Source organism: Bos grunniens, chromosome 19 (genome assembly GCF_055505025.1).
Source record: "Bos grunniens cultivar Pamir isolate PY7600 chromosome 19, Bosgru_T2T1.0, whole genome shotgun sequence".
Taxonomy (NCBI): domain Eukaryota; kingdom Metazoa; phylum Chordata; class Mammalia; order Artiodactyla; family Bovidae; genus Bos; species Bos grunniens.
The window spans coordinates 19,501,670-19,522,839 of NC_141183.1; the positions used below are offsets into that span (position 1 = coordinate 19,501,670).

At 43.7% G+C, this 21,170-nt stretch overlaps 1 protein-coding gene across 1 annotated transcript; it reads left to right on the top strand.

The window, feature by feature from the left end:
* Positions 1–333: 333 nt before the first annotated feature.
* On the top strand, positions 334–20,274 carry LSM12 (LSM12 homolog). Its single transcript, XM_086357455.1, has 5 exons — positions 334–521; positions 2,335–2,468; positions 16,201–16,310; positions 17,716–17,842; positions 18,633–20,274. The coding sequence occupies exons 1-5, from the start codon at positions 398–400 to the stop codon at positions 18,723–18,725; spliced, it is 588 nt and encodes a 195-aa protein (XP_086213581.1). The 5' UTR covers positions 334–397; the 3' UTR covers positions 18,726–20,274.
* The last annotated feature ends 896 nt before the right edge of the window (positions 20,275–21,170 follow it).

Sequence of the window (21,170 nt, forward strand, 5' to 3'; positions counted from 1 at the left end):
TTTGGGCAAGTTTCGTTTAGTCTTCTGAACCTCGGATTCCTCATATGTAACAGAGAGTTCATTCATTAAACTCGTGTCAAGGTGTGTACATAACGGAGACTGCAGTTCTCTCCTGTCTCCCCTTTTCATTCCACATAGGTCATTTATCTTTAACTTCTAAAATGGACCTTGCAAGCGCTTCACCAAGCCGGAGCAGCTGCACAAACATAATTATTCAGACCCCTCTTTTATTTCCTCTCCTTTGCTCTTCCACCTAGGCTCCCGCCCCACCCAGTCCAGGCCACGCCCTGGCGTATGACGTCAGCACGCCCCGTGCGTCGCGGCGCGGCGCTCACTGGGGGCCCGGCTTTCGCCCGCTGCTGCCGCCGCCGCCGCCGGCCGCGGCTGCTCTCCCAAGATGGCGGCTCCTCCGGGCGAGTACTTCAGCGTTGGGAGCCAGGTGTCGTGCCGGACGTGCCAGGAGCAGCGGCTGCAGGGCGAGGTGGTAGCCTTCGACTACCAGTCCAAAATGCTGGCTTTAAGTATCCTTCCCTGCGCGGAGCCCGAGGCCGGGCTGGCGTGTGTGTGCGGTGGTGGGGGGGCGGGGGACGACGGCGGTGGCTGGGGCCCTCTCCGGGCCTAGGGGCGACCGGCTACCGCGGCGCCCGGAGCGCATGCGCACGACCCTGAGCTCCCCTCCCCCTCTCCCTGGACCCTTGGTCCGCCTTGGGGACCCTTGTCGCCCTCCCCTTGTGGGAGCTGGGCCGCGAACGAGGGTGGGTGGAGGGGGACTTGACACGCGGATGGCTTTTCGGGGGGAACGCTAGGAGAGGGCACCCAGTGATCAGGAGAGGGGTGGTCGTGGGAGAGGGCTGGTGATTGGAGCCCGGATGGAAGAGGGGCGGGTGGAATCAAGTGGGGAGGGGGTGTGTTGAGTAAGGAACTGCTAGTGAGTGGGACATGGGTATGGAGTTCAGGAGGGGTTGTGTACTGATAGGACGTGGTCCACGGAAGGGCGGTGGTGTGTGACCAAATGGGCCTCGCTTGTTTGGGGGAGAGTTACTGCAGGAAAGAGTTTGTAGCAGAACTGGGGATAGGGGCTTGTTTTGCTGGTGCTGGTGTGTGCGTGGTGCCACTGGGGACGGGGTGATGAATTGTAGGCTTCTCAGTCATTTGGAAGTTGCTCTTTTGGAGATGTTTGTACTGGAAACCTGGTCCAGAGAGAGGACCACGTTTTTCAGGGGCTTGTGTATGGACGTGTGGGTTACAGGTGAAAGAGTAAGTTATCTTTTGCTCAGGCCAGCACAAGGAATCCTGACTTCACAGTAGTAGCCTTGCCTTTTAAATGTGGCAGTGTTAAACAGAATGGAAAAGGTGGCCTCTTTCTTTGGTGTGGAAATGATTTCTGAATTACTCCAGGAAGCTCAATCTTGGAAACAGAATACTTCCTGGTTGTAATATCACCTCCTCCTTATATTTGAGCCACAGGTGGATTTATTTGGATTTTTTTCTTTTTTTTTTTTAAGAGTTATCTTTTGTGGCACCTTTGAAAAGGAAGTTTCTTACTGGGTCTGCTGTCTTTGGCAAGTATTTTAACCAACTTCATTTAAACTTAACCACTTCATTTAAACACTGATTGTAGATTTCTAGCTTAGGAAAATGTCCTTTGAAACTAATTACAGCTCGAATAGTTGCGTTTTCTCGTTTTTTTTAAACACAAGAATTCGTACCTGGACCATATAAGATCTTTTGCATTAGTGGTTTAGTTGGAAGGGTTTTGGAATGAGGAATTACTCTTTCAATTGATGTGCAATATGCTTTTGAGAAATGGCTGGAGAATGAATGGATGGATGAGTCGGTTAACTAGCTGGGTCACCTTGAGTGAGCTTCCTTTGCAGTGCTGTAGTTTTTGCCTCTGCAAAATGGAAAGTCTCAGATCAGAAAAAGTGAAAAGAGTTGTTCAGATATAGGAACTATACCAAGAACAGAAGGTACTTGCTCTCCTGTGTGGTTCGTTAGGTTCAAGACAGACAGTATACATACAGCATTAAAACTACATTAAGCCTCTTTGTAAAACCAGTAGAGAGAAGGTGACGGAAACCCTGTTGAGGCTTCAAGTTTTGGGTTGTGTTTGGCTTTGAAAAGCTTGAGATCTTTTGGTTATGGGGTTGAGCGGGAGGAAGGTGATAGGCAAAGATTTGCTGAGAAGAGCTGTGATTCTTGTGGGACTCCCACCTTTTGCTTGTGGCACACCTTTTACACAAGCCTTATGAGAACTGTGTTTTCCATGCCCCTTTGGGATGTGTCAGTGCTCTGCTTGCCCCTGTTTTCCTTAACTTTCTTTTTTTTCACCAGAATGTCCCTCTTCCAGTGGAAAGCCCAACCACGCAGATATCTTGCTTATAAACTTACAGTATGTTTCAGAAGTGGAAATAATTAATGACCGAACAGAAACCCCTCCTCCCCTAGCTTCACTCAACGTTAGTAAGGTAAGGACTTGAGGGCAGTTCTGAATCTCCAAAATGATGGGAAATTTGAGTCTCATTGACTCTTGATGGTACATATATTGTCCTTTTTTTTTTTTTTTTCAGTGATTTACAATTGGCTTGTTTTGACATATTTAAAAATATATTTATATCACTGTAGTTTTTATTTCTTTGTTCCCTGATATCTTCCGAAGATTTTAAGAAAAGTCTTAATGTCTGCTGAATAGAGAAATAGAATTGAGAGCTGGCTTTTGTCCTTTGTGAAAGAGAGCTCCCCCCTCACCCTTAACCTGTAGCCCATGTGTGAACTTCTAGTGTTGGTGGGGTTGGCTGTGGGCTTTCCTTCTGAACCTCCTGAAATTGTGTATGTGTGCACATAAGAATATACATGTATTTGCTGGGTGAAGATCTGGAGTATTTTTCAGATTCTCAGAGGGATTCATGACCTACAAAAATTTGAAAACTACTGACATAGAGCTTCATTTTTGTCTTTGTGCTTGAATTTTGAGGTCTAACAAATTTAGAGGCTTAGGATATTTTAATCTTGGCTATGTAAATTGGTCTCTGGGAACTTTCAAATAACTTTTCTGATTGTTCAGTTCCGTCAGCCGAAGTTCACGTTGATCGGTATTAGTACCCAAGCCCTGTTTGAGTTTTGCTGTTCTCTCTACTTGGAACACCTTCTCAAAATGACTAGAACCTATCCATCAGGACTGTTTAATGGCACATCTTTCAAGAAGTCTTCTCTGATCACCCAGGCTAAAGTGGTGTCTCCGTTATTTTCTCTTACAGTACTCTAGCATTCAGAGATAAGGTGACGTATCATTTCCAGTCCAGTATGGGACATTTTCGAGAGTAGAGGAGGGCAGTGCTTTTGTTTTACACTGAGACAAGTTTAGATTGGTGTATCCTGGGCAAATTGGGACTTGTTATCCTATTCATAGCTTTTTTGTAATTATAATTGTGTATACTTTTCTATCTCACCAAACTTTGTTTTGTGGGAATGGTAACTATACCTGTTTTGTTCCTTACTGAATATATAGAACCTTGCACAGAGTAGGTGCTTCATAAATATTTGTTGAATGAATAAGTTAGGGCTTCAGTTTTTGTAGCAGCTGTCTTTCATTAAGTCTGTTGACTTAGTGTGATGAAATTTTTCCCTCTATAAAATTATAATAATGTATATTCTTTTGCCCCACTTGGGAATGTAGTGTGTTTGCTGCAATTCAGCAAAGCAAGGGAACACTCAGGCAGCTGAAAGAACACAGGGTAACTGAGGCTGGCAGAGTGTAGTTGCCTCAAATCTGGAGCTCCCTTTTTTCTAAATTCCAGGGAAATGCCCCATGTGTTTTTTTTTTTTTTTTTTTAGTGATGTCTCAGGACAGATTCAGAAAGGTCTTGGGTTTCATATTAAAGACTGTTGCATACAGACTATCTCATTCTTATACCTGTGGATTTTTGAAACCTTGGCTTACTCCTCCTAAGAGATCTTAAAAGGTTTAAATAAAATAGCTTATGCCTGGTGTGTTGAAGGGAGAAAAGGCTCTGTGTTATTCTTTAATGTTTATAGGGTATGAGAAGTCTGTCACCAAGTAACAGCCTTTAGTAAGTAGTTGAGGAAAGATTATCTGAAAGAAGATAGATTTTTTTTCAAATTTAAAAGATAACTAGGATTCTGCTCTTGTACCACAAAGTGCCACCATTTGTGTGAGAGAGGCTGGAGCGGCATGGATGGGACTGTTAAATGTGGGAGCTGTTAAGAAGCAGTTCTTTGCTTACATTTGACCTTAGGTATAAATAGTTCTTGGTTATTAATTTGCGGATTATCTTTGCCTTTAAGGTTTTGCTTTCTGCTGATCAGTTGTCTTCTAGTATTATTGTAAACTAGTTGTTTACCCAGTCTTTCAGAAAACAGCAGGAGGTAATAGATTAGGGAATACCAGAAATCTTTACTTTTCTTACTCTCAGACCTTACCACAAGGTCTGATTGCCAAGTCTTGAAAAAGGAGTCTGAAACAAAGATTAAAATTAGGTTGAAGAGCTCTCTTTGGGTCTTATTTATTCATTCTTCATTTGTTGAGATGTTTATGAGTAAGCTATATTGGTTTTTCCTTGAAACGAACCTTTGAGGATGCTTTGTGATTCTTGCTGAGGTTCATTTAGAAGAGCCTGTTGGGCTCTTTATGTTACTGAAAACAGCTAATCTGGGTAGCTACATGTTGCTGGAAGGACATGAAAAGTTCAACTCATTTAAGAGCATGAGCCTGGGTTTTGTTTTGTTTTTAAGATGGAGGATTGTTTAAGCATTTTAGAAGGGAACTAAAAATGCCCTGAAATCCCTGGAAGAAAACTGTGGTCTTGGGGAGTACTACCTGTGCAGTGGGAGATGCCATCACATGATGGCTCATCTTGCTGAAATAGTAAGTGCTGTGTTCAATTAAACCTGTTGATACAAACTGGATGTTTACTCTGACCCAACAGGAAATGGAAGAGCAGGCCTTTTAAAGGAAATACTTAATTCCAGCTCAAGTTGAGGACGGTGTGAACTAGCAGTTCTTGGAGATGAGCTTGTTTTGCTTTCGATTGGCACTTTCACTGTAGCTAAGATGTCCTATGTCCGTCCACAGCAGTGGGATGTAAGAGGAAGCTTGAAAGAGGACAGTGGGGTTGCAGAAGGTGGAAGCTTTGAATATTGTTTTATCTACTTCACAGTAACATTGTACTCTGTAAAAATTGTTTCGAATTTTCTGACTTTAAAAAGTACAAAAGCACACATGGCTTATTAGTTTACTTTTTAAAAAAATAGTTTGGTTGTGTCGGGTTTTAGTTGTGGTGCACAGGTTTCTCTCTTGTGTGGCGCGTGGGCTCAGGAGTTGTCGTATGGGCTTAGTTGCCCCCACTGCATGTGGAATCTTAATTCTTTGACCAGGGATTGAACCCATGGATTGGAACCTGCCCCTAGCATTGAAAGCCGGATTCTTAACCATTGGACCACCAGGAAAATATCCTTATTAGTTTCCTTTCATGAGGAAGGTTTAAATATTGCATGAGGGTGAGAGTCCAGGGTCCGTGTGGTTGAGTGAAGTAAAATGTTTCTTAAGTTTTTTTGAATTGACTCCACATCTTGTTCTCTGGGCATAAAGATTGACCATCAGTTATTAGTGCTCTCAGATAATTTGGTTCATGTCAACATTAAGAAAGTTTTATGTTTGTAGCATTTATCAAACATTTACTGAAAATTATTTTATGCACAGCATTGTGGTAAGCTCTGTTGGGGACCATTCCTTACGTATTTCTAGTGCCTTACAGTTTACAGAGAGCTTTGACACATCTTGTTTCATCCTCACAACCATGCTTAATGGCAATCCACTCCAGTACTATTGCCTGGAAAATCTCATGGACAGAGGAGCCTGGTAGGGGTCGCAAAGAGTCAGACACGACTGAGTGACTTCACTTACACTTTTTTCCTTTTAGTTTAAGAGATGAATAAACAGGCTTAGCAGTTTAAGTGACTTGCTCTAGGTTATATGGCAAGTAGTGTAGGAACCAATATTTTTACATGCCACCCTCTGAAATAGCAATCAGCAAACATCTCATTTACTTCTAACGATAGTTCTTATGGTGTGGGTACCATCACCATCTTCCCTGATACCTCAGTAGGTAAAGAATCCACCTACAATGCAGAAGACCCTGGTTCTATTTTTGGGTTTGGAAGATCCGCTGGAGAAGGGATAGTGTACCCACTCCAGTATTCTTGGGCTTCCCTTGTGGCTCAGCTGGTAAAGAATCCGCCTGCAATGCGGGAGACCTGGGATCGATCCCTGGGTTGGGAAGATCGCCTGGAGAAGGGAAAGGCTACCCACTCCGGTATTCTGGCCTAGAGAATTCCATGGACTGTATAGTCTGTAGGGTCGCAAAGAGTCGGACACAACAGTGACTTTCACTTTGACTCACCATCACCGTCTTACAGAAGAGTAAACTGAGTCTTGGATGAGTCACTATTGTCTAGGGGAAGCAAGACTCTTCTATCAGGTGAAAATTTCTAGCTCCTGGAAGCTACATATTACCTCTTGGCGCACTTGATTAGAGTATGTTGTCAAGGCCACAGTCCCAGGTTAGAGCCCACCAGTTAGTAAGTAATTGAACTGAGATTTGAACTCAAGTCTGATGTTTTGATGGCCAAGTCCCATGTATATTCTGCTTCTGTGTGCTTACCCAAAGAACTTTCAGAGTAGGTTGGTGAAATGAAATGAGTATGTGTTTATAATCCTAAGTAATATTTCTGAGTAAAGAGAAATGTCTGTGTTGTGTGGTCAGAAAGAACATTAAAAGCAAGTGGGTATGTCTCTTATGTCACTAAGCATCAGTTTTCTCACCACAGAAATGGAATCCTGTTAGTACCTATCTCATAGAGTTGTTTGGAGGATTGGTTTAGGTTGACCAGCGTTGACACATGTTAGTCCTATTCTCCCACATTAGCTATGTGCAGCCAGTGGGTGGATGTTCCTTGAATTATGGTTTAGGAGCAGGATGGGGGGAGGAGGGCATCATGACAAAGGAAAGCAGCCAAGAACATGGGCAGTGTTAGTTACTGTATCAGTCTTTCCTGATACTGGATCTGACATTCATTCAGGTATCAGAACTTGCCATCCCAAGACTGGGGAAAATCAAAATAGTATATGGATTCCTCTTGTTGGTGACCAGAATTAACTTGAATTTCTAGGGCAGTGTTATCAAGAGGCATAATTAAGCGAACACTTGTCTGAGTACAGAAGGTTAGAGTGAGCAGTCACAGAACCTAGGAGGTCATGCTTTCAACTTCTGAGACTCTGAGGTAAAAAACTCATTGAGACAGCCGAGGCAAGTGTATGTACTCATCTGTTTAGATAAATGCCTCCAGTACATCAAATGAGGTATAAGTTGTCTTATCACTTTGCTGACTTGGAGAAGACTTTCTGGAGGAAATATTTGTATGTTGTGAGGGGAGGCAGGAAAAGAGACAAAGCATGGAAAATTGAACTTCACAGATAAGGCATCTACCTCCCTTACCAAACCACTGACTGATTTATCAGCCTGGTGTGAGTATTTATTGCCCATTTATACCTTACTAAACGGCAGTGATTAAATAGAGAAGAACCAGGAAGAAGAGATTTAAAGAGTTTTTTTCATCAGCAGATGGTAATGAAGAATAAGTTGGCTGCCTTTGGATAAAAATGACACTTGGAGCTTGGTCTGTGGAAGGGCCTGGAAAGGCTGAGAAAATGGGAAAGTCACAACGTTCACTTTAAAAAGTAACTGACCTTGCTTACCTTTAGGGATGGTGTCACACAGGGAAGACTTCACTTGGTTTTTGTTTTGAGTTCTAAGAAGTTTGAAAGCTAAGATTTAGCATAACCTTATGGCTTTTGTTGATGTGAGGGATAATCCTCAAGTATTAGCAAATTCCTGAGGTAGTTGGTAGCTACTGCATCGTGGCCTGTATTCATGGACATAGTCTGTTATCTGGGCCCTTGACCATATCTTGACCCTAGTGTATTGAGGTATGGATTTGTCAGCAAGTAGGATCAGATGACGGAGAAGGCAATGGCAACCCACTCCAGTGCTCTTGCCTGGAAAATCCCATGGACGGAGGAGCCTGGTAGGCTGCAGTTCATGGGGTCGTGAAGAATCGGACATGACTGTGCGACTTCACTTTCACTTTTCACTTTCATGCATCGGAGAAGGAAATGGCAACCCACTCCAGTGTTTTTGCCTGGAGAATCCCAGGGATGGGGGAGCCTGGTGGGCTGCCGTCTCTGGGGTCGCACAGAGTCGGATACGACTGAAGCGACTTAGTAGCAGCAGCAGCAGAAGGATCAGATGACCTAGCCACCCTATGCGTAGGTATAGATATATTAGTAACAGGTAGAATGTGTTCATATTATGTATAAAAGTAGGAAGGGAAGGAACTTCCCTGGTGGTTCAGTGGCTAAGACTGTGCTCCCAATGCAGGTTCGATCCCTGCTCAGGGAACTAGATCCCACAGGCTGCAGCTAAGAGTTCGCGTGCTGCAACTAAAGAGCCCTCATGCCACAACTAAGACCCAGTGTAGCCAAATAAATAAATTAAAAAAAAAAACAGGAAGGGAAGTAACTACTTGTCTAGGGGAAGCAAGACTCTTCTATCAGGTGAAAATTTCTAGCTCCTGGAAGCTACATATTACCTATTGGCTCACTTGATTAGAGTATGTTGTCAAGGCCACAGTCCCAGGTTAGAGCCCACCAGTAAGTTTTGTATCTGGCTTTGAGCAGACAGCTGCTTCTTCACAGAAGTGTCATGAAGATAAAAGCGTAAGGTGAAGAGGAAGACCCTATCATTGCTAAGTTAATGGGGCCCAATAAGTAGTGAGTGGTGTGAGATGAAATCAGAGGTAGAGTGATTGATGCCACTTTAAAAATCACTGGCCTTTGAAGGAGCTCACGTTCAGTAGCATTCAAACTTTGGGGTCATAGCCATAGTAGGGGATGCAGCATTCCAGGCTAGGGCTCCTGACTGAGTTCAGGCTGTAGTGCACAGCAGCTTGCTGATTTGGTGGGGCCTTCTTAGGTCAAGAGTTTGGTTCTGAAGGGGGCTCTCTTGACATCACTGGGTGGGGAGATGGGGAGGAGGAGATTCGTCCACCTGAAGACACAAATTGCTGGGCCCAAGCAACTGGCAGAGATGTGCCATGTGTGTTGTTGCAGCCCCCTCTACATTCTGTCTCTTTGACACAGGGATGATTCAAACTAAGTGCTTTACTGATGTCAGTGTAGTATCTCTTACAGTGTTAAGAAAGGGGCATTCTAACCTACAGTTTCCTGGCAGAGATCAGGCTTGGGGGGAAGAAAAAACAAGTAGTGCAGTCAAGTTATAGCATTGGAATTTAAACTAGCTTAGGTAAATACCAGAGACTACCCTGGAGAGTGAAGCAAATTGTACACAAACTAGAAAATTAGTGGGGCTATGTACCGTGCAAAAAGCTAACAGTCTGGTGTGGTAGCATGTGGGGAGTTTGAAGAACTAGATTCTTTTCACATCTGGGCTGCTAATGAATTGTGTGACCGTGTGTTAGTCACTTAACGATTAGGAACTGTTCTGTGAATCTCTGATAGTCGAGGTTTCTTTTCCTTTTATCCCACTTCCCTCTCCCTACCCCTCCCTTCCTGGTGCTGTGTATGTCACGATGACTAAGCCACTGCTTTTGCCCTCAAGAATCTCATGTTTGGGAGTTGTGAGGGGCAGTAGGGTTTAACTTTTGCAGGGAGCAGCAGACTGTTTCTGTTAAGGGCCCACTAATAAATATTTTAGGCTTTGTGCACTATACGTCTCTGTCACAACTGTCAACTTTGCCTTTGTAGCAGAAGCAGCAGTGGGGTGATACCATTCCAGTAGAACTTAACTAAAACAGGTGGTTGGATGAATTTGGCCCACAGGTATAGTTTGCCAATGGTTGGCATAGAGTAGTGAACATTTTAGGAAAGGCTTCTCAGATGTGACAATGGAGTAGGGTCTTGAAGAATAAATGACAGTTAGATAAAGGGAGGGAAGTTAAATGGAATCAAGCTGATTGGGATTGCTATCAGTTTGTCCATCTCTGCAGTTTAAAAAGTTTTGCTGTTTTGTCAGTGAGTGAGAGCAGTGGCGGCTCTCAGAAGGAAGGGAGAGGACCAGTGCCACTGCGCTGGCGCTGGTAGTGTTAGATGTGTACCTTAGTGAACTCCAGTGCCAACCTTTAGGATGGGCCCCCATGGATAGACTGAGGCTCGGGAGAAGTTATACATCTTGCTCAGGTTCATGCAGCTAGGGAGTGGTAGGTGCGGCTTTGAGCTGGAATCTCTTCTGTTTGGGGGTAAGAAACAAGGGAGTGGCTTTTCTTTTTTATGTTGCTTTTTCTGCCCTCTTTAGAGCCCAGGAAATGAGAGTACCTGGTCCTTTCACTGTCTGAATAAAACCAGCTCTTTATTCTGTAAGTGAAGCGCCCATTTTGGCACATAAAGTGCATTTTCCAACTTACTATTCCAGTTGTATTTTGGAAGAGATTCTGTTAAGGATTTATAGCCTCTCTAGCAGCTCTTACAGAAAGCAGAAGAGAGCGAGCCCTGAGCTCATTGGCTAAAGGAAGGTTGGATTACATGAATTTTTTTGAAATAACCTACAAGCCACCTTCTCTGTGCTAGTAATAATGATGTTATAATAATAATGTCAACAGTGCTATTTGTACAGTGCTTTAAACTCTCATAGTGCTTTCACCCGTGTTCTTCTTCATGGCCATGTGTGAGATGTTTAATATGAGTGTACACTCTCAGACAGGTTGTTCAGGTCAAATTTCAGCTTACATCCCAGCCAGTTGTTTTTCTTTCCTGGCAGAGTCCTGTGGACGTTCCACAGTAGTGCTGGTGTCAGGGTCTCAGGACTAGAAAATTACTCTGTTGGTGTCTAGGAAGTTTAGTTGTCTATTGTAACTGTGGACAGCTTTTGGTGACATAATTACAAATAAGAAAAACTATTGACTTTACCAACAACTAGTTTTTGTTCAAAGCCAGGTGAGCCACAAACTTTGCTTATGGCCTCTGCTGACTGACTTGAGGCTGACCTCTATTTTATGACAACAGTATGATGGCCAGAGCCTGGAGAGTGAGGTGGCACTGTGGCCTCTGGATTTGCAGGGTGTTTTTCATCACCGCTCAAAGCACTTAAGGTACCTTAACTTCCTAGTGCAGGAGACCTGCTTGACTTAGCTTCTCTAGTTTTGGCTCAGCAGGAAATGATGGGTACCTAATCGTTATTGGCCCAAAATGCTTTCTCACACATGATCTGTTTTCTTAAAAGCATTCCTATGAATTACCTTTAACAAAACAAGTAAAGGATGTTCTTGAGATTTAGGGCAAGACTGGGGCCCTTCACTAAAAGGCGGACAATTGTGTTCTGGACAGGGAAACTTGATGGAAATGTCAGAATTCACTGATAAGAAGAGAAGATGACAGCTGAGTCTTTTAAAATATTTTCTCTTTTAAAAAACATTTCTTTTACATTCAAGTTTATAACTGTTTTCAACAATTTAGACTTTTCTTAAGTGGAACTGTTTGGGTATAGTGCAGAGTTCAGAACACACGCTCTGGAGTCGGTCTGTCTGGGTTCAAATCTAGACTCTCCCACTTGTGTCTTGGTAAACTTAGGCAGGTGTCTTACCAGCTGTGCCTTAGTTTCTCCGTCTGTTCAGTAGGCGTAATTTTAGTCTGTTTCACAGAATTGTTGGGCAGATGAAATGTTTAATACACGTTAAGTGTTGCTTAGTGTGTTGCGTGGAGTAAGTTCTCACTGAGCAAGTTAGCTCTTAGGGTTTTAGTGTTAACTGCCGGCCTCTTTGACTCTACTGTTCCCTCGTTTGATTCAGTGTTTTCGTTCACCGTTAGGTATCCCAGGATGTGATTTCAAGCAGGGTTCTCTGTTTTTTGAGTTCTCAGCTATCTGAGGTTATAAAGAACAGTATTTTATTAGAAATTTTCAGACAGGACCTTTCAACTAGGGAGCAGGGAGACTTGGGAATACTGATAGTTGGAAGACATAGTTTTGAGGCTGCCTATTGGTGACAAAGAATGAGGGCTTTCCAAGAGTACTCCCCAGAATGAAAACAGCAGGAGCAAGCGGGGCCCTTTGGATGACAGTTGTTGTGGCCTGCCGCCCTTCACCCTCCATCAGGCCTTGCAGGCAGCACTGGCAGTTCGGGGCAGCTGCTGCAGTGCTTCCTAACCCCTCTGTGAGGACAGCTGGTTGTCTACGCAGGGAAGACAAACCCAGAGTGGCTTAGTGGAGTCAGTAGGTCATATCCAGCAGGTTCTCCTCTGGACTTTGCTTCCATTGTGGGGTCAGCTGTCACAGCCTGTTAAATACTTGCAGTAGGAGTCCCTCTGGATTCCCCACAGCACCTGTGCCTTCCTGGTCTGCGTATGTGGAAATAAGATGGCCCAGCTGGTGACCAAGTAACAGATGAGGCAAGATGCCTGGATTATGTTGTTGTTGGGGCTGCTTCCTCTTGTCACAGTGCAGGAAGAGAGATAACGTTAGTGTTCATTGATTCACTCACTCGAGGTTACCCAGCAGCAGGCGTGACTAGAAGCCTTTTGATATTGATGTGCTTTGGTGTCAAGTTCATGAACTTTTTTCTGTTGCCCACATCAAGGTCCTGTATATAAAATGGCCAAGGGAGGAAGCACTGGTTTGTCGACAAGGAGTGAATTTTTTCATTGGGAATCATACAAAATGAAAGGAAAGGAAGGTAAATGTAGGTTGTCTTGTGCAGTTATTTCAGTTAGGCCACATGCACATTAGTAACGTGTATTTGTAGATTTAGGCAAATTGAGATTTGCCTAAACCCAGTGTGTTTTTAAGGTTGGTGCCTTTAACATTCTTTAAGATTCTAACCAATTAGGGTTTCAGTTTTAGTTGGAAGAGGCTTGCATTGAAAATGGGGGAAGTATGGTGATAGTTACTGAATTTAAAAATTGCAATCCTAAAAAAAAAAAAAAATTGCAATCCTGATGACCCTCCCAAGCTTAAAAGGCATATCCGACACCTTCTCTGTTGGGAGGCGTTTTTATTGGTTCTCTGGCAATTTGACAGTAACCATAAACTTACTAATTTGGAGTAACTGGACCATTTATAGATATGCATTAGTTTATAGAAATACAATGTGGGGAAATGTAGAGCTACAGCTGACTTGAGCGTAGAGAGAGTCATTTGCTTTGCAAAAGGAGGCTTATCCACATTTTTCACGAGTTTTCAATAACTTGTCTAAAAAGAGCAAGGTAATCTCCCTTCCCCTCTCACCCCAATTTTGAGAAAAAACGTTTCTAGTTTCTTTTTGTAAAGGTAATCTTCCTCATGCCCACTTGATGCAGTCCTCTCTGGGAGAAATTTACCCCGTTTATACAACTTCTTAGTGAAGCAGATCTCTGTAGTTGAATACTAGATTTACGCATTTTCAGATTGCCATGAAAATATAGTTCATAAACCAACAACTGGAGGCTTCAGGGTTTGCTGTGAATCTTAAGTCCTCAAACCACATTTGCAGCAGGTACAGGTGGAATAGTTGAGGGTATTGAGGTAAATTGTAATATAGTCAGTTTACACTGATTTCTGCTGACTTTTTCAAGGCTCTCCTTTGTATCATTTAGTATTTGGGATCAGTCTGCACTGTGGATTGACATGAAAAATCATCCGGTCCATTCTCCTTTGCTTTAAAAGTCTTTAGAAGAGATTGTGCAGTGTATTTGGGGAGGGGGTAGTGTGTACTTTCAAATCATTGTTCTATAACCATTGTGTTGCTTTTAACTCAGGCCATCCAAACAGATCACTTCCAGCTGAGATTTATATTCGTTTTATTTTGTCTCTGGCAAAAATTCAAAAGTGGTTCTTCTTCCAGTGGTTCCCCAGCTTAATTTGTCTATTTCACTCTTAAATATTCTGCATAGAGCCTGGTTTTCCAGAACCAACTCTTGTCTTCCTGAATGGGTGACGTTACTGTCTAGTTAACACAAGCTTTATAGAAGCAGCTCTGTCTGACCCACATTGGGAGGTGTTTTTGGTCTTCAGGGACAAATATTTTTAAAAAGACCTCAGAGTGAGACCCTTCTGCCTATTCATGGGGTAAACATCTGCCTGACCATGAGCCACTTCCCAGGAGGTCTGCAGGAGCTTGGTGAATCCAAGGGCATGCTGCTTCCCTCCAGTTTTCCCTTCGTTCAAACTTGGAGACTTCAGACTTCCTACAGGGTTGTTTGGAAAGTGAGACTCAAGGAAACCCCTTGTTACCAGGGTTTTCTTGGTGACTGAATAAGGTTTGCTTGTTGTTGCTTAAAAATGCACCCCTAGCTGTTCTTGTACCATGGAGGCTGACTGCTTTCCAGCCACAGGCTTCCTTGCTGCAGTTGGGATTGCCAGTGCTCACCGAAAGCCGTCAGCCCCGTGCTTTTCCTTCTTTGTAAAGTTATTGCCTGGTGGATCCAGAGGGGCAGGCCCTGGTTTGAAAGATTATTTACTGCTGCTGTATCTGTCTCTCTCCACATCCTGGGGACCAAGTGAAAAGGGAGCTCTGGCTTTACATCCCTACAGAGTCTTGGCTTTTCTTCCCCCTTTTACCTAAGGAGACTGAAATGACAGCATGTGTGAGCTGTGCTCACACCCCCTCCTCTCAGACAGTCTTTGAAACTCAGAGGCAGTTGAGACTCCTCAGTTCCCCATAACCTGATTGAAGGGCACTTTCTCTCTTTTTCATAGTCAAACTCTTGCTTAATAAAGTGCTTCATTTTGCCAACAATTAGACACTTTGCTTGTTTCCCCCCTGGTGGATCTATATTTGGTTTATGGTGTCAAGGGTTAGTCTTAAGGCAGAATATGAATGTTTAAGAACTCCAAGCATCTAGGTACTTGGGAATGTGCTGGAGGTATGATTTCTGCTTGCATTAAGGAGCTGGTGTTGGGGCCAGGTTGTCTGTGCTCGTGTGTATGTTTGTGCATATGTCTTCAGTAGCTGCAGCGTCAGCATACTAAGTGTATGTTCTTGTTCATGGATCTGAAAAATCTCCAAGTCGTTTGTTTGACTTTCAGATGCATTATCTGCCTTTTGTTTTAACTGTCAGTATATTTCTTTTGTCTTACACTCAAACACATTTGTTCTTTTGTAATCCAGCAACCAATAGTGTGTGGTGGGACCAGAAATGTATTAGAGGGGCAGCAGGGATTGACATGATACCTACCCCTACTGGGAGCGATTTACTGGATTTGAGTAGACTGTTAGATTTTACTACAACTCTTGATCTTGGTCAGCTTATGATTGTTTCACTAGTGGGCAGTTAAGGAACAGACATGAAATAGAATGTGGATCATTCTTTTTTTAAAAGAGCCTGGTAGCTGTAGCCCAAGTCAGTGGTGCCTGGTTAGGTTTCCTTGAGTCCTGGCTCCCCATGTGAGCACAGATAATGGTACTAGAATGGTTGAATTTTTAAAACCTCAAATCCTGGTCTTTGAAGGTGTGGTAGACATTAATTTCTAATCCTGAGGCTCCAGCACAGTAGCTGATAAGTATCCTTAGTTCTCTCCTTTCATAGAAATGTATGCATTGCCTTTTGTCTCTGACCATCACTTTCTATCAGGTATACCCCACCCCCAGTCATGCTCTAAAACCTTGCCGTGCTCTGTTTTCTTCCCAGCACTTAGCCCTGTCTGAAGTTATCTTGTTTATGTTTTTGTTTATTGTCTGTCTCCCTGCCCCTTTCAGTGCTGTATCTTTGGCTTAGTGTAGTGAATGTATGGCACATGGTAGGCATTCAGTAAGTATTGAAAGGAATAGGTATTTGCCAGGAATAGCAGAAACTATTCAGGTATATTGTGTGTGTGTGTGTGTGTGTGTGTGTGTGTGTGTTTCACTTTTTAAAATTTAAAAAAAAAAAATGTTTTTGGCCATGCTGTGAGGCATGTGGGATCTTAGTTCCCTGACCAAACTAAGGAATTGAACGTGTGCCCCTTGCAGTGGAAGTGCGGAGTCTTAATGACTGGACTGTCAGGGAAAAATCCCTTGTTTGTTTCACTTTTGGTCTCTGAGAAAACTGACTCTACCCAAACCAGTCTTTTCCAGCATCTTTTCTTCGACTTACGTCCTGATGTTGGGAAGGATGAAGGTGAATGTTTTTCTGAGTCTCTTTCCTCTCGCCCACCCTAGCTTGCCAGCAAAGCACGGACAGAGAAGGAGGAGAAGCTGAGCCAGGCCTATGCAATCAGCGCTGGTGTCTCCCTAGAGGGCCAGCAGCTCTTCCAGACCATACACAAGACGTGAGTTGGGGGAGCATAGGGGTCCCTTGCCTTGGGGATGCTGCCTGGCTGAGCTGTCTGGTGGCTGATTTGTGGGTAGTTGTGTTTCTGAATGTCACCAGGGAAGTTGGGTAGTGTGTTGGCAGTATCTTGCATCCAGGGATGTGGTGCTTGTTGCTTTTCCATTTGGAAGATCACTAACAGGTTATTTGTTCTGGGCTTCTGTGTTTTCATCTGTAGAACTTAGTTTTGGATTAGATTATCCCTGAGGGTCCCTTCCACACCTTGTGTGCCGTAATTTAGAACTAGTGATTTCTTTCTCTTTTACTGTTTTGATCTTGTACTTTTCTCTAAAAGCTGATGCAGTTTTAGTAAGGGAAAGTTATATCTATCTCAGTCTTCCCAATTATCCATTGGGGTGAACATAGGGAATTAGGGAGAGCAGAAGGCCACCTTATTACCACCTCATAAAAGACATTTTGTCACAGCAGAAGTCATTTGATTCTCCACTAGCTTCCCTAGCTGCTGAAAAACTGAAACATTTGACACTCCCCCTCCCCCCTGCTGCCTTCTGTTACCCTATTTAACCACCTGGGTCTGGTGCACAGATGGCAGCTGGCATCAGAGCCATTTGAGGCCATGGTGTGAGTATCTGAACATTTACAGGTATGTGAAGGAACTCTCTTAGTAATATCAGCTGCCCTGGGTTCCCCTAAGTGTGAAATGGGATGGGTTTTCCCAGTCTGGCAAGTACCTAGCTGTCTGATAATTGAGAGGGGCCTCTTTGAGGAGCGGCATTATGGAGTAGGGAGCAGAGTATAAAGATTGCAGTAAGATGCAGGAGTTTGTTCTCCTATCTTTTTAAAGGTGCCATATTACCCTAGGCCAAAGGTTGGCAAACTGCAGCCAGCGGGCCAGATCTCCTGATGTGCTTATGTATCATCTGTGGCTGCTTTTGAGGTACAGCATGCAGAAGAATAGTTGTGACAGAGAGTGTATGGCCTGCACAGCATGAAATACTTGCTACCTGACACTTTATAGAAAGAATTTGCCAACTCTTGTCCTAGGCTGCTGTTTAAATTGGATCTAGTGGCCTGAGCCTAGCTGTTTATTTGTAACTTAAATTAGTTTGGACTTTTGAGGTCGCCACCAAGTTTTCTGTGTTTTTTCAGGCTCCTGAAACTTCAGAGTAACACTCTGGATCATCCTTGGAATAAGTGTGCATCAGTTCCATTGCTTTTCCTAGCCAGTGGTACCCAGGAAGTGTTTCTTGGCTACTTCTCTCTGTGGGCTGCTGGCATCTAGTTATTGACTGAGTAGTAAGCTAGGAACTTGGGGTTAGCTTTCTGGAGTTATTTATTCATCAGGCAGGAAGTGTGGGATGCCTCGCAAGAGGTAACTTTCACCTGCTCTCTTTTCCTTCCAGCATTAAAGACTGTAAATGGCAAGAAAAAAACATCGTAGTCATGGAAGAAGTTGTTATTACACCCCCATATCAAGTGGAAAACTGTAAAGGCAAAGAGGGGAGTGCACTGAGCCATGTACGCAAAATAGTAAGTAAAGGAGCCGAGAAACCTTAGGGAGAGAATGACTGCTCGGCCTTCTCTTCCAGCATCACGGCAGGATGTTAGCCACAGTCCCTGTCTTCTGATGGTCAGCCTGTGAGCAGCCTTGACCACCTTGCCTCCCTGCATGCTGGTGCTCTGCAGCCATGGTGTGGATACTCTGGTGGGGATGGAACCACCAGGCAATGCAGAATAAAGCGAGTGGTCAACCCTACGTCCTCTGCACTGTGGCTTTTTGGAATTATTCAGAGCATTCCATGGTTTTGGGCCTGAGCAGTTCCTCTCCTCCCAGGCTGGATTCTTCTCAGGAAGGGCTGGTTGGTATACATCAGTGGCTGTTGGAATCCATGACCGTGCATACGTCATCTGACTTTCTAGATTGAGTTGAAGCATTTGTAAAAACAGACTTGAGTATTGGTAGACCGAACATGGTGGATGTAAAAAGTTTTAAGACTGTAATTCCCTACCTGTTTTCATTTTGCACTTGTGTAAGGAGAGGAGAGGGAGTTTGGCTTATAATAGTCTCCCTTCGTCATCGTCTTTATAGATTTACCTTCTTTTAGACAGTCTTATCTGAAGCTGCAAAAAATGTGGCTGATACAAGAGGACCCCCACCTCCCTTGTTGGGAAGGCCAACAGACAGCAAGCAAGGGGAACAGTGCTGAATGATCCATGAGCTGGACAGCCAGCACAAGGCTGGTGAAGTCTAGAGTGAACTGTGTGGGAGGCCTTGTGTGCCCATCTGCTTTTCTGATCTAGGCTGACTGATGTCTTTCAGGTTGAAAAACATTTTAGAGACGTGGAAAGCCAAAAGATACTGCAGCGTTCACAAGCCCAGCAACCACAGAAGGAGGCTGCCCTGTCATCCTGAGTCCACACGTACGGAGGACTCTTCCAGCATCCAGCCAAGGAGGCGATGGTGGTGGCTTCAGCGGAGGCAGGCCGGGGGAGGGAAGGGATCCTATATTTCCGGTTGGCTCTTGTTAACAGAGGGTCAGCATTTCCAAATCTTAGACTTGAACAAACAAAACACCCAACAAAAAAGAACAAGAGAATAATTTAAAAGTTGAATCATTACTTGACTAACAGACTTCGGTCCACCATGTCCTTTTCACAGCCCCCTTCTGGAACAGTCACCTTGTTAATTTTATTTTTGAAAATTCCTTTCTGCTCTGCCCTTTCACCTCTGACTTTCCTTTCCCAGTCTGTCTCTGCCATTCTGTTTTTATAAGTGGCTACACTTGCCTTCCGAGTGATTGAAAGAAACTTTTACATCTTCTCTTCCAAAATAAAAGTAACAAGCTGACTGTGATACTTAAGTTGAGACTAGAGCAGCAGACAAAGGTCTCACTTTAAATTTTTCTTTTTTTTTCTTTTTTTCTTTTTTTGCACAGGGCATGGCTTGAATTAGTTTTATTTTTCTTAACTTTAAATATATATATGAAAATATATATTAAAATGTTCTCTAAATATTTTCTGCTTCTTGCAGGTCTCTTTTTACTAGATCATGGCCACTCTTCCCACCTCATCCCTCTGAGAATAAAAATGTATTGTCCTCCCCACCACCCATAGCCAGGCACCTAACTTAGTGCACAGCGAGGATCTCCCGCAGCACTTTGTAGAGCCAGTGTTTGCAGATGGGATCTGGCTTTGAGGGTTCCTGGTGGCTTTTTAGTCTTCAACTATACGTGTACCAGTCTCACATTTGGCAAAAACCTCAGGATTCTCCTTTTGCCTTTTTCTTACTTCATGGTACTAGAAGAACTTTCTCACCACCCTCCTATCTCCTCGATGGGAACGTCAGCTGCCCCGTCTCTTGTGCCCTCTGTAGGAAGAACTATTTTGCATGGCACATCTCAGCTCTTCCTTGAAGGATGGTTTTCTTTCATAAGAAACCCAGAGTCTACCTATCCTGACCTCTTTAAGTCTGTATCCAGAGCCACTAGCCCAGGAGAAAGTTTGGGTGACCTGCCGTTTCTCTTCTGCCAACCTACTGCTCTTACGACCTTCCCTACCACCCCTGAAATTTTACAAGCTTACGACAGTTTGTATGTGCTCAGCCAATGGGCAGAAAACCTGGGAAGAATTTCTGGACTTTAGCCCACCAGTTTGTCTGGTTTGACTAACCTGCTGAGAGCTACCTGGCACCCTTGCCCCTGTGCCTAGGCAGTCCAGAGGGGCAGAGTGTATCAGGTACTGTGGCGTGGGACATGGGTGATGCTCATGTGACTGGCTAGAGCTTTGGGGGTGGGGTGGGGGTTAATGAATATTTTTTTGGCCATGATCTCTTTCCCCTTCCTTTTTTTTTTAATTAAATAAATGGATCAAAATTAAATAATTCAAGCCCTGCCTTCAAAATGAATTTTTTTTTTTAGTATTGTTTAGCAAAAACAATAAAACCCAAATTTTTTTAACCATCACTCATGTCTCGGGTTTGTGCCTGCTTTAGAGGCCCCAGAGGGAGGTGTCTGAGGATGTGTGTGTTTGGTTAAACTTTACCTTTAAACTCTCTGCTTCCTACTCTTACCCTCTTTCCTTCTACCCCTGAGAACTCATCCAGAAATCCAGTGCCAAGTGTATAAGAAGGGGATCCAGGGTTGGGAGTTGTGTGTAAGTGGAGTAGAGGAATGAATTGGGTGGGTACATATGTAAGAGCTTTGTTCCAGGACTGGAGGAAAAGTGAGAGAAGACTAAGAAGTATACTTTCATATCACCTGCCATTGGCCAGAACTTGATTTAAAGTACCAAGCCTTTGATTTAGTCTGCTTGGAAGTGTGGACTTCTGGAGAAGGTAAAAGAGGGAACAGAGAGGAGACCTACCATGCAAGGTCTAGAAAACCTGAGAGATGCATTTAAAGCAGTGAATGTGATACATGGGAAATGGCATTCCTGGAAAGGAGCTCTGTGTCACGTGTCCCATGTCGTCACTTCCTCCCCATTAGTCTCTAGGTCTGTGAATGGGAGGCAGCTCTGGTAGGAAGCACTTTTTGACTCTGGTTTCAGTTTACGAAATGATGTGGGGGAACTTAAAGCAATTCAAGAGGTGGATCAGTATGGTGGGAAAGACAAGCAGCGTAGAAGGAAGAACAAGGGCTTTGGAGACAGAAACGTTGGCTTCAAATTGTCACCCTTCCCTCTCCTCACTTCTGACTCTGGATAAGTCATTTTACCTGTCCATGCTTTGGTCTCCCCAGTTGTGAACATGAAATAATACTCATCTGGAGCTGCTTGTAAAGGTTCAGATAGGTTGGTTTAAAATGGTTGCTACTTAGAAGGTCTTCTATAAATGTTAGTATGCATTTTAGCTTGTTCCTAG

What these genes read in the sequence shown, in the direction of transcription:
- LSM12 (XM_086357455.1), top strand. Translation starts at nt 398, where the DNA reads ATGGCGGCTCCTCCGGGCGAGTACTTCAGCGTTGGGAGCCAGGTGTCG. An exon ending in CTTCACTCAACGTTAGTAAG is followed by an intron (nt 2,469 to 16,200) that starts GTAAGGACTTGA and finishes CGCCCACCCTAG; the next exon opens with CTTGCCAGCAAAGCACGGAC. An exon ending in TTCCAGACCATACACAAGAC is followed by an intron (nt 16,311 to 17,715) that starts GTGAGTTGGGGG and finishes TTTTCCTTCCAG; the next exon opens with CATTAAAGACTGTAAATGGC.